Below are 13,456 nucleotides of genomic sequence, written 5' to 3' on the forward strand. Positions count from 1 at the left end.
AACTACTCACTTACTAAGAGCTTCAATCTAAAAACACTGGTGATGGCACTTAAAAATTTCACATCACACCCTTCAGTGTACATCTGTGTGTGTGTGTGTGTGTGTGTTTCGTGCGTGCACCTTCATCCTCATGTCCCGGCCGTGTTTCTCCAGCTCCTTCCTCATCTCCTGCGCTCCCAGCCGGGCGGCGTTCAGCACCAGGTGCTTCCACTCGATTGGCTGGAAGACGTGCGGGTCGTGAGGCACGTAGAGGCCGATCTTCACCTGGGAGGAGCAGGGGGAGAATTCAAACGCACCATTAGAAACTGCTCTGGCACAGGCCGCAAACTTAACACGGGTAATGACGGTAATGTCCTCTACAGATGTCGGCAAAGTCAGACATCAGTAGTCGGGAACACCAACTCAGAGCTGTCGGCGTTAGCTCCGCCCCTCCCTGTCTCACCTTCTTCAGGGTGTGCTGGTATCTCTTGTAGGAGCTCTCGAACTCGGCCACCAGCTCGCCCAGCGTGCGGTGCGTCAGCGGCTTGTCCATCAGGTCCTGGCGGCGGCTCATGCCCAGCGAGCCGTAGCGGCCGTTGCAGTAGACGCCCAGCACCACGTGGTGGAAGCAGTGGCCCGAGAACTGCGTCTTGAAGCTGATGGGGAAACGCTCCAGGGACGTCAGGCCGTTGGTCAGGTAGCTGGTGGGGGCGGAGCTCAGGAAGGATCACAGAGCAGGGATAGTTTCTGTTTGTTTGACTGCCTCCCATCCACAGACTGATACTGACAGGGGAGTGACAATCGACTGTGTACCACTATTATTACTACTACTACTACTACTACTACTACTACTAGATAGACAGATAGATAGATAGATACTTTATTCATCCCAAAGGAAATTCACAGTTTTCAGCAGTATCCACAGAGTACAAGATTAAATAAATAAAAAATAAAGAATAAAAGATGACACTCGAGATCTAAAGATCTAAGTACCCAATGTGCAAAAAACCAAAAAAAACAGTGTGCATCGATGTATACAATGTGCATAGATGTGGGCAATGTGCAAATTTACAGTATAAACAGATGATAACAGATGATAACTACTACTACTACTGCTACTACTGCTACTACTGATACCTACATTACCACTACCATTACTACTAATGATAGGCTACTACTGATGTGGCTACTACCACAACTACCTTACAGCTACTACTACTACTAGTACTACTGTTACTATTACTACTACCACTACTACTACCACTATTATTACTGATGCTACTACTACTTTACAGCAACTACTACCTACTATTACTACTGCTACTACTACCCTAAAAATGGATATGTGCGAACTGGAAAAATAATTTGCGAGCGCAGTGTGTGAGATTTCTACCATCATCTTTTGTCAAAAGTTTACAGCACAGACACTTAACACTGACCACCGGTCTGCTGACAAAAAAAAAAAAAAAAAAAAACTGCATCTGGCTGTTTAAAAATAACTGTCTTTACTCGCATGCAAATACGCAGCATTTACTACAGGGGTTTCACAATAAAAGCCTCCGGCTGGTCAAACCGCTTTTAATATGAAACAACTGTCTTTGTGCCGTGCAGACATGAACCGATGTGTGATTTTGGTGGCATGTGATACGGCACAGATGTGTGATCCCTTAGCACATGTACACACACACACACACACACACACACACACAGTAGAGATAAATATGTAATGAACTGTTTGTTCCCTCACTGGTTTATTTAACACAGGGACAGTGTATTGCCAATGTATTGCACCACATGTAGCACAAAGCTAATTTCCATCCATCCCTGGTATGTGTGTACAATGCGAATACAATGATAAAGAAATGATAATTCCATGTGACACTAATACATACACCTGTAGGACAGGTGTGACAGGTGTGTACTGTATGAATAAATTCTGTGGTAATTGAACATTTTTCACTATGCTGCTGAATTTCTTTGTGTGTTCCTAATTTTTTTTCATTTAAGACCACGGGAAAAAAATTTGCGTAGAGCCCTCACCTTATTCTATTACTGTACATTAATGCTAATGTTATTGCTGCTGCTGGTGCTACAATGATTCCCTTGAGCGACTCGGATGATGGGAATGGTATTTAAGTGTCCGACTGTGAAGGAGCTGAATAGGAGCAGGAGGCCCAGCAAATGTTCCCTGGTTAAATGAAGGTTAACAGAAATCTCATTCGGGCAGCTTCTGTTCCATGTTTGAGTGCAAAGCGGACGGTGACACGGCCGGGCTCGGCTCCACTCGTGTGAAACCTGATTCGATCTCACTCTCTGAGGGCCAACGGTAGCAAAATGCCACGAGTTAACACGGACTGTGAGTGCAAGAGAGTGTGTGTTTGTGTGTGTGAATGTGTGTGTTTGGCTGCTACTCCTATCTGAATCAACCTGTCCAATTCCTGGCTGTTTTCTTCTCTTGTTCAGCTGAGATGGAGAGAGAGAGAGAGAGAGAGAGAGAGAGAGAGAGAGAGAGAGAGAGAGAGAGCGAGAGAGGAAGAGAGATGAGCTATCTAGTACCATAAAAAGCTTGAGGCAGTAATGCAATGCAGAACAACTCCACTCAGTGTGTGTGTGTGTGTGTGTGTGTGTGTGTAACCTAATAACACCAGATCTCCCAGAGACAGTTATCAGGTCGATTAGGATGCTACTCCGACCTCTGAGGATCTCCCTTCCTCTCGCACTTTTCCTTCTCTCTCCTTTCTCCGCTCATTGATTTTTCCTCCCGTCTTCCATCCGCTCCACATGATCATCTCGATAATCTCACGCCGTTTCTGCTTACGGCTCGGAAATTTCCCTCTCTAACCCCAGCCGTTCACAGGGAGCAGCTGGCGGCACAGCGTGCCTCAAACAGCAGAGCAAAGTGCCTGTTTCAGCTCCATGTCAGGACAGAAACGATGTTCACAATCCAAAAAGACATGACGAATTCTAATCAAACATTAAGTGGCACTAAATCGTGGTCTACTGAAACCTTCGATGGGTTTTAATGAAGTCCTTTTCCCATTTTGGTAGAAAAAAATAAATTTTAGATAACAGAAGACCAGCCAACTTCAGTCATGTGTGGTGTGATGTGCATATTTTATACTTTCATTCAGCGTTATGGTTATCAAAAGCTCACAGGGAGTGTAGCTGCTAAATGCTTAAAAAAAAAAAATAAATGTAGCTCACAGCTAAACAGCTTCAGTATGCTCTGACTCTTAATCAGGGTATGAATTAAATCCCTAAACCAGGTTCTCCTCAGACACGCCTCGTCACAACATCTGCACTATCCTCGTTTTATCTGTCGAGTGTTCACCGTGAGCAAAACAAGTGAAACTGCCCTGTTTGGTTCATGTTTTACCACATAAGCTTTTAATGGTGGAGGGATGTACTCTTCACCGTTACTGATATGCACAATGCATGATCTGCATTTTTTTTTTTTTCAATTCACAAAAAATTCACAAAAGAATCATATATAGATATATGATAATAAAATAAATAGCAATGCTTATAATATTTGAAGGAGCTCTGTATCAAACAGGCAGATCACATGCTGTGGATTGAGTTGCTTTACAGCGTTCAACAGTACACACACACACCCACACCCATACCGACACACACACACACACCCACACACCCACACACACACACCAAGTTTTGGCTTGTCTCTTTGTTGGCCACCAGCCAACCATCTGCTCCGCTCGGCCCACGGAGGCCTGCCATTGGCCAGAGCGCCTGTCCGTCACCTCCACAGCCTGTATGCCACAGAGCTGCTGTGTTTTCATTAAATATTCACACAGGGCTGCCCGCACAACCAGACCACAACGCACACACACACACACACACATACACACACACACACGCCTCCACTGAAGGCTTTAATTATGAATGTTTTCCCTGATAGCTGCTCTTTGTGTGAGCAGCAGGGGAGTCCACAGCGTTTGTCAGTCGTGCTCCAGGAGAATGCACGGCACAAAATGTGATAGAAAAATCACTTTGGAGCAGAAAGGTTGCGGGTTCAATCCCTTTCAACAGCCAGAGTGTGCGTCTCGATCTGCTCGGCCTGCTTGAGTGTCACTGAGCAAGGCGCCGAAGCCCCGGAAGCTCTTAGACTTTGTTTGAGCTGAACGCCTGAAAATGTAAAACCTCAACATCAAATTTGAGATTCAACTAAGTGACTGTGGATGTCTCTGAGGGGACGTGGGGATGAAAGGCGAAAAATAAATAAAACAAAGAAAAACCATCAGAAAAAAAAAAAAAAACTTCAGCATTCTCCTGAAAAAACATCTCTAGTTCTCTTGCATCATGTTTGTTTTCTTCAATTTTTTTTGTGCATTTTCTAACAGAGTTTTTGTGTTTACCCAACAGGTTCTGTTTGACTTTCCTTCTTATCTGCTGAACCGACTGAAGGCGTTTTAAACAGAACAGCTTGAATAAAAAACTGAAATTCAAACATATCAGCATGTAGTTTAATATTCATTATTGGCACAAACATATCAATATCAGCCAATCAGCGTCAATCAATATCAGTCCAACCTTACTGATGGTGGAGAAGTCTGCCGCCTCATTTCATCACCACATGTCATTACTAATAGAAACTCCAGGAAAATACACACACACACACACACACACACACTCAGAGAGGGTTGCACTGACCACTAGATGTTGAGTCATTCGGCTATAAATAATAATGAAGAATGTATCTGGACAGTGCGAGTGTGTGGGTGTGTGTGTGTGTGTGTGTGTATGTTTGTGTGTGTGTGGGTGGCAGTACCATTTGTGTGGAACAAAAACACTGACAACTCTTGACAGGCTTGCATGTGTGTGTGTGTGTGTGTGTGTGTGTGTGTGTGTGTAAAGTTTGAGGAAATGCAGCAGCAGCACCAGAACTTCTCACTGAGTCTCACCTCGACCTGCAGCTGACACTGTTTATTTGTGAGTGTGTGTGTGTGTGTGTGTGTGTGTGTGTGTGCAACTGTGTGTGTGTATGTGTGTGTGTGTGTGTGTGTGTGTGTTGCACATTGCAGTATGTTGCAGAGATATTATTATTCATCACAGCAACAGAGGTGCTATGACTGTGCTGTAGCTGACTGTTGGTGGACACACACACACACGCACTTATGCGCGCGCACACACACACACACACACACACACACACACACACACACACACACACACACACACACACACGCACATATACTCCCAGTTGTTTGTCTCCTATGAATGGTCCATTAACCAAACACACTCCCATGTGATGCTGCTAACTGCTGTTCCCTCTCTCTCTCTCTCTCACTCTCCCTCTCTCTCTCTCTCTCTCTCTCTCTCTCTCTCTCTCGCTCTCTCTCTCTCTCTCTCCTGGTCAGCATCATGCAAACCAACTGAGCGGTAACGGTTGCCATAGAAGCCAGTCTGACACAGTTGTCAGTTTTAATGCAGCCTGTGAGTACGATAGCACCTCTCTCCTTCTCTAACACACACACACACACACACACACACACACACACACACACACACACACACACACGCACACACACACAGTCATGCTGTGATATGAGCGCTAAGTTCTCCAGGCTTGTTAGCACCTGTCTTCATCCATACAGTGTTTTCTGTGTGGCCTGACAGAAAACCAAAACTGTCTCATCCTCACTCTTCAAATCTTTTTTTTCCTTCCATGGTAAAAAGAAAAAGAAAAAAAAAAAAGAAAATGTGCCAGTGGGATTACATAATCCCACTTGTATCCAATGCTTATCAACTTTTTTTTTCAGAATTTTCTTGTATTAGGTGTCATTTTCTTGATCCTAGTGGGCTAATCTGCCTTATTCTGCCTCGTTTTAACAGATTTTGTTCCCAGAAAATTTTCCTTGATTGAGGAAAAACAAGATTTTTGTACTGAATATGAAACTACATTACTTAAAAAAAATCTACACTCCAGACAATGCTGAAAACACTGTCGTTAGAACTTGACTTTGTTTAACTTTTATTTATAACATCTTTTTGTGGCTGTATTGAATTGTGAAGCGCATGTTGTGTATTTATCGTGAGTAAGAACTTCATCCCATCACTACAGCTGGCATTCAGAGGTCAGGGTTTGTTTTATCCTGCTCAGACCACCAGATGGGTGGGGTTTACCCAGATCAGCTAAATTCTCAAGCACACACAGAGAAGCTGACAACACTGACTTTGCACCGCTTTGCTGTGATTGTCAATCTTTCTGACGCTGATTGTATTGTCTAATGTGATTAATGTAAGAATCATACTATTCATCTGGTGCCTATGTGAAGCATGGAGATCCTATTGAAAACACTGTTTACCTAATGATGAGCCTTGACTGGTAATCAATTTGGGCCACACTTGATTTGGACTTTCCACTGTTTATATTCAGCCTGGTATCAGATCAGTTCAGTTAATGTAGATACTTAACTTCATATAAAAAAAAAAAAAATACTCAACTCTATCAGTGGACTATCAGTTTACTTTTAACTTAGTATCAACTTTCTATCAGTTAGGGTTGAGATTAGGATTACAAAGTTGATTCAAAGTTAATACGAAGTTGATGCCAAGTTGCTAAATTGATACAAGGTTGGTACTGATTTGATACAAAATTGCCACTAAGTTTATGCTAATTTGATACAAAGTTGATATAAAATTGATAAAAACATGAAGTTAACACAAAGCTGATACAAAGTTGGATACTACATTGGACAGTGGAAATAAAGTGACACCTCGAGTTCTTTCACATGGTACTAACCTGCTGTTTGTCTGCCTCCAACAAGCGGGGGAGAAGCTGGAATGGAGGCAGCAACAGCCTGAAGGTTCACTTAAATTAGGAAAACTGTGACGTCCGCAATTTTTTGGGCTCTCTGTCCCTCCTTTATCCAGAGGTGTCTTCTCATTTCAGCAGGAATTTCTCTGCAACTTCTCCTGCAACTTAAAAAAAAAATGCCCCACTGTTTGGAGGCCCAATCAGCCTGATATCTGCTTGGAAGCGTTCGGCGTAATTTGTTTGGTTCAAGTTCTACAAATCAACAAGGAAAGGAAAGGAAATAGAGAAAAATAAGGATGGGCTATGTGAAACAGAGCTTGGTCAACCTCCTTTGGTTAAATATACTTTCCATGGTTACAGCAAAAAAAAAAAAAAAAAAAAATCATGATCACATCTGTCAGCTGTCAGCTCCGTGCACATGCAACCACACACACAAGTGCAAAATAATAAATATTTCACTGCAGAGTTATTTTTGTTTAGCATGGTGTCTGCTCTGAATCTGCTCGGCATGGGCTGTGTCTCTTGAATCCGATGAGATTAAAATCTGCACGACACAAACCCTGCATGTTTTTTAAAAAATAATTTCATATGGGGAGTCTGTATTTTTCATTTTTGTCTCTGTCCTGAGCATTAAATCAATAAAATACCATGTTTCACAATTCTGTTTTTTTTTTCTTGCTGTTGTTCGTTTGTTTTTGGGTTTTTTTTAAAGGCAGAGGTAAAGTGAGAAAATATCATTTGCCAACACAATGCGCGACTAATCCAGTGGATTTCCAATAACCGGGGATTACGAAAATTCTTTTCCTCTCTCGCTTTCTGTCTACCCTCTTTCCCCCCTTCCATCCATATTGCTCACTATTTCTCTTTCAATCCTCCTTCTCAAAAGTTTCAAAGCAGCCAGTACAGAAAGAAACAGCAGGAATCAAGATAAGAAAATACTGAGAAAAGCATAAAATCTTCTTTATGTACAGTGTCTTTTAACCAACAGTCATGTGCCTCCCTCTCTTCATCACTGGCAGACTCCAGACTCTGCCCTTTAAAGATACAGAATATAACTTTACTGAGCCATGTAATTGTTGGGTGAGTTAGAAAAACTTATTTTTATTCTGTCACCAAACTCCAACCAAACTCTGCGTCTCTGAAAACGTGGTGGAAAGTGACTCTTCAACCATAAAATGTTCAGAACATTCCTGAGTGCTTAGAAATGATAAAATATGCCTGATTACACTTTCAGAGGCCCAACTTGGCAAACTACTAATGATGTAAACAAACACAACCATCACTGAGAAAACACTCAGCATCTACCAGCCCCTGTGCTGCAGAGGATTCAGACTTACGTTGTCATTTGTGAGCATTCTGGAGACCTCCGAATAAAAATCAATAATCTATGAGAGAAATTAGGTTCTTCCAGCTCCTGAACAATTTATGACACTGAGAAGTTTATTAATGTATGAAAGAAAGATCTCTACACATCTTCTTGTGATAATAAAAAACAAACTAACAGCTAGGTCATTTGCCAACATGCCACCCATGATAAGTTGTAGTGATTCTCCTCCTCCTCCATATTTTGGTTGTCAACCTTGAACAAAAACAGACACCGTAGCTAACTAACCAGCTATCTGTTATGGCTCAGCAGCGAGCTGGAGTGATTCCAGTCATACATCTATCCAGTCCCATTTAACAGAGAAAAATGCAGATTAAAAAACACATATGCTTTAAAAGCCAGCTTAAATCACAGACTGTGCAGGGATGATGATGATGTCAAAACCTCCACAGACAAAAATGTGGTGGATCTGGAATTCCACACTTGGGTAAAGGCCAAATGCAGAGACTCGGTAAAACCAAAGAGGCAGCAAATGCCAACGTGGGTGAGGGGGACGAGGAGCAGCGTCCTCAAACCAGCAGCCTTCTGGTCCCGAGCCGGCTTGTCTAACCTTTGGGGGGCTGATATCGGTTTAATCCTCTTGTTGGATCTCTGCACAGCTCAAACAGTCTCAGCGCTGACAGCACTATCTACCGCTGACAAGCCTATCTTAGCAAACACAACCTTTGACAGTCCTGTCTACATCTTAACTGCACCACTATGTGCAGCTGTTATCTGTGAAGGAATGCAGCAAATCCCATGTTCAGTCCAAGCAGGGAGTGATGAAACTCCTTTGTGTTTGTGAAAATTCTTGATTGGATACTTCCGCTGCTTTTTCAGGGTTCACCTTCCTGTTAATAAATTTGTTTTTTAAACTTGGCAAATTAATCAAGGCCTATTCCAAACACTCAATTTCTAGTAACTTTAGCCCTGATTGGTCTAGACATGATTGGGGTGCTTTCATATTGGTTTTTCCTTCATAGTGGGTGGATGGATTCCCAAATGCTGAATTCCCAAAAATTGTGAGAATTATAGACAAAAAAAATCCTCTTTCACCGGAAGTGATGCTGTATCTTAACAACGCAACTTCTAATTGACACAAAAATTGGTACGCATGCCTGCAGTGCATCATCAACACAAACACTGGTGACAATCAGCTATACAGGGGGCGCTAGATCAGACAAGCAGTCGTAGTCTAGCAGTAGTAGCAGTAGTACTAGTAGTAGTGGTATTGTTGTTGTTACTATTATTATTTATCCTGCATCTATCCTGCTATAATGCATAAATGGTTAAAGAGAACACTCTTGAGATATGTCTGTGGAGAGTCTCAGTCATGCAGGTCAAGGTAAAGCTGAAGATTTCCTGAGGCAACTGGACTTCTTGAAGTCTCTAGCAGGGCCAGTTGCCTCAGGAAATCTTCAACTCCACTCCTGAAGTAATTTATGGTATGAAAAAATGCTCTGTTTTAAACCATATAATGAATAGTGTGCAGCCTCTATGGTTCCTGCTGCTATTAATCAAGTAAAATAGCAAGAACAGGGAAAATTAAAGTCATTATTTGGTGTCAGAAGTCATAGTTCTGTGAGAGGCTCTGTTATCGGCTATTATTTTTGTAAATTAAGCATTACTGTTAATATTTGAAATCTACACACTGTCCTAAGAGTTATTTGATACATTAGTGTCCTCTAAAGCATTTAACTTTATTTTGAAATAGTTTATAAATAATACTTATTTTCATCATTGCTATTAGGTTAAAGCTGGTGTGCGCTCTACTGCATTTTCTCTAAATCACTGGTACAATCAGTGATATTTAATGTAATGACACAGTGAGTCACACACACACACACACACACACACACACACACACACACACACACACACAGTGGGTGTGACCCAAACTAAACCTTGTCTGTCCTGGAGAAAAGTCAGATGACTGTTAACAGGGATTGAAAAGGACCAGCGGCAGACGACAGACGGAGAGACAGACAGACAGACAGACGCAGAGCGACAGACGGACAGGGAGATAGACAGATCCAGACGCCAGAAGCCACAACAACAGTCACTGTTCATCCATCTCTCCCCCTCCTTAGTTTCTTTTTCTCTGTTCTCACACTACTTGCTCCTTTCTCTATTACTGATTAGAAAGCTGACAGATGCAGGCCTTTATTCTGACGTGGAATATGAGCCTGGTAAAGGACAATAAACCGCCAGCTGGTCATTATTGCAAAATAAACGCTCTGCTTGCTACAGGACAACATGCAATACTGATTTTAAATGGTTTAATTACGTGTTGATCTAACTCAGAAAGAGCTGACTGTTGAATGCTGCGACTGACCAATGAGAATCGAGTATTCCACAGAACGCTAAATGTAATGTTTCCTCTCACTGTGCATTTAGTGAACTTGGGGATAAGGGTGATAAGTGTATTTTTTGTCTGGAATCCAAAAAACAGTCTGCACTGTGCTATTTATTATTATTTTATGGCGTTGGCTTTTTAAAGGACCCAGTGCAGAGTACACAGGAGTCAAACTGGTTTGGGCGGTAACGCAGCGCTTGACAATGACTGGCATGTGACGTTCACAGCCTCCATTGTGTCGGACAGCGGCGTTTGTAAGCCTGCAGATCCACCTGATAAGTCAGGTAGGGCCTCATAGCTCAGTGGTTAGAGCACTGGTCTTGTAAACCAGGGGTCGCGAGTTCAATTCTCGCTGGGGCCTCATCTGCTTTTTAGCCTGGGTGACCCGAGGGCCTGGTGAAAGGTGACACTGCACGCGCACACACATGCATGCATGCGCTGACTGTCCCGGGCTCGTATGAATGCGGACAGTAAGAGGTTGCATAAAGGGCAGCAGCAGCAGCAACAACTCCCTCAGACTGTCTCGCCCTCTCTTCATTCTCCACTCTTTCCTTGTTCATCTGTCTCCTCATTTCCTTCTACACTGTTGACCCCTCTATCCCTCTACCCCTTTATTTTCCTCCTCCTTCCCTCTTTTAGGTCCTCGCAGCAGAGACAGTCTCGATTAAAGTCACTGTCAGACGCCGATGCTGGAAGCCCTGCAGAGATGTGACAGCGAGGGCAGCACATGCCTGACTAGACTGTCCAGCCACAGGATAAAAAAAAAAAAAAAAAAAAAAAAAAAAAAAAAAAAAAGTCTTGCATCTGTTGACGCGCCAAAATCCTCCTGAAGCCTTTGTACCAGACTGCGTACAGCACCAAGAGCCAACAGGACTCCTGCCACAATGTCAGCTCTGTTCCACCCTGCACAAACAAGTTTTGGGGTGACCGTATTTGAATAAATATCCAGGCAGCGACTGTCCATCTCCAGAGGTGGTCAGGGACGCATTTGGATGCAATGGCACAGGGGATGCAGCGATTCATTCACTGCATAGACAAATCAATGCTAAATTCTGCTGATTCAGCTGCTTCAACCTGGATAAACAAATAAAATAGAACTGACCTGAATCAATGTGAAATGCTTTGAAATTAAGCTTTCACATTTCTTACATTGTAGTGATCTAGTAGAATATAAAAAATGCAAGTTTTTGGTCAAAGTCATTCTGTTAATTCAAGTTCTGTTGGTTTATAAACTCAAATCAAATTGAATTGCTCCAAATAGTTCTTAAATCAAATTGCCAACTAGTAAATTCAATTCAATTGAATTGAATTGGTTTCAAGCCAAAGATTCACACCCCAAAAATAAATAATGTTGTACAATGGGGTGGCTGCTGTGGATTTGATCTGATAAAACTGTCACTTGCAAGAGCAACAGTTGACTAAGACTACTTTCTGCTGCCTTCACTTGCTGAGTTTAAAAAAGAAAAGAAATTAGAAAAAGTGCATGTAGTGACATGGCTTCCCGAGCACATGCTGTCTTTGTGAAGGATGTGGAAGTGACAGGCCAAAATGAAGTGAAAAGAGACGCAACTAGAAAAAGAAATGATAAAGCAGAGAAGAGAGGATTTCTGATTTGAGGAAAAGAGCAACTGTTTTTCGTTGGCCGTACATGTAGCAGGACTAAATCACATCTGCACATCCTGACATGGTTTATTTATATCTGAAGATAGTGGAGACAGGTCAACATCCAGCGCTAATGTGGTGTGATGACATGATTTTAAAACAGCGTGCAGACGACAGAGTGCCTCACGGTGCATGCAGGAGCAGACTGTTACCATGTAGTAAAATACAGCAGATAATGAGGTAAATATTCATGTTTTGAGCATGCTGCAAATCATCTGACTCAAAAAAAAAAAAATAATAATAATAACTGGATTATGATACATGAGCTGTTTGCAGGAATTCAAGGGGCGTCTTATTGTTTTTGGAGCTGTTGTTTGTTTGGCTTATTGTATTCTAAAACTACACTAAGCCACAGTCTATATGCTGATGCACAGACACAGATAAATATGTGAGATCTTGATAGAGTCCAGCATTCGGCCGACAGCAGCCACAGATAAAGATAAAGTCTTTGATGTTTTTTTTTGGTTTGAATGTAACTGTATCAAATCTTAATGGCCTGAAATAAACCTCTGACTTTAAATGGCCGCGATGTTCAACGGTTAAGTGGTTATGACGTTAAACTGCTGTTTGAAGCTGAGCCAGTGCTTTGTCACTCCCCCAGCGGCAAACTTGTCACAGTCTCTAACTTTAAACTGTGGTTGGCTTAGTTTGTCGGCAACATTTCAAACAAACTAAACAAACCTGCAGGTTTTCTTCATGAAAATGCAGCAGCAGAGTCGCTCACTTCTGTTCCGACTACAACAGACTGCAGCTTTAAAAGTGAATGTCTGCCTGATGATACTCAGCTTATGTGTAAGTGTGCTGAAGGGGGGTGGGGGGTGTTATTAAACTTTGAAGTGGGCTTGTTGCCAAGCAACAAGCTTCAGTAGGAACCGAAAAGAAGATGGAGGGGGTGGGGGGCATTATAGCAGCAACATGTCTCATTGATTTCACCCACAGAGCAGAATAACCTTTTGGCCAAGCCCTCAGTGAGCTGTGTGTGTGCATGTGTTTATGTGCGTGCACGTGTGTTTTCATGTGCACGTGTGTGTGAGTCTGCAAAGGATACATTCCCAGGATGACAGCCTCGAGGCATTTGATTGGCAGAGACTCCCTGATCATCTCTCTTGCTGTCTCCATTAACCTGGAAGAGGACAGGAGGAGGGATGAAAGAGGGAGGAAGAGGAGGAGAAGTGACGAACAACACAGTTTCAGAGAAGAGAGCAGACTGACACATGGAGCATGTTTGCATGTTAGCCTGACTCCTTGTAATGTATATATGTTTAATCTAAATGTTGTGTTTTAATTTCTTCGTCATCTTTTTGCCTGGATTAGTACG

General features: G+C 42.4%; 1 protein-coding gene and 1 non-coding gene across 2 annotated transcripts in view; one reads left to right on the forward strand and one right to left on the reverse strand.

Annotated features, from left to right (window-relative positions):
- vash2 (vasohibin 2) overlaps positions 1–13,456 on the reverse strand; it is a 47,330-nt gene that overhangs the window by 16,874 nt on the left and 17,000 nt on the right. The window contains exons 5-7 of the mRNA XM_030047497.1: positions 13,187–13,261; positions 443–680; positions 121–264 (exon numbers count right to left, since the gene is read on the reverse strand). Coding sequence (XP_029903357.1) covers positions 121–264; positions 443–680; positions 13,187–13,261 — 457 coding nt within the window. The remainder of the gene's footprint in view (positions 1–120; positions 265–442; positions 681–13,186; positions 13,262–13,456) is intronic.
- trnat-ugu (transfer RNA threonine (anticodon UGU)) lies at positions 10,765–10,837 on the forward strand. The gene has a single exon. It is a non-coding gene; the product is annotated as a tRNA-Thr (tRNA).

The sequence above is a fragment of the Myripristis murdjan genome, chromosome 24 (assembly GCF_902150065.1).
Source record: "Myripristis murdjan chromosome 24, fMyrMur1.1, whole genome shotgun sequence".
Lineage (NCBI taxonomy): Eukaryota > Metazoa > Chordata > Actinopteri > Holocentriformes > Holocentridae > Myripristis > Myripristis murdjan.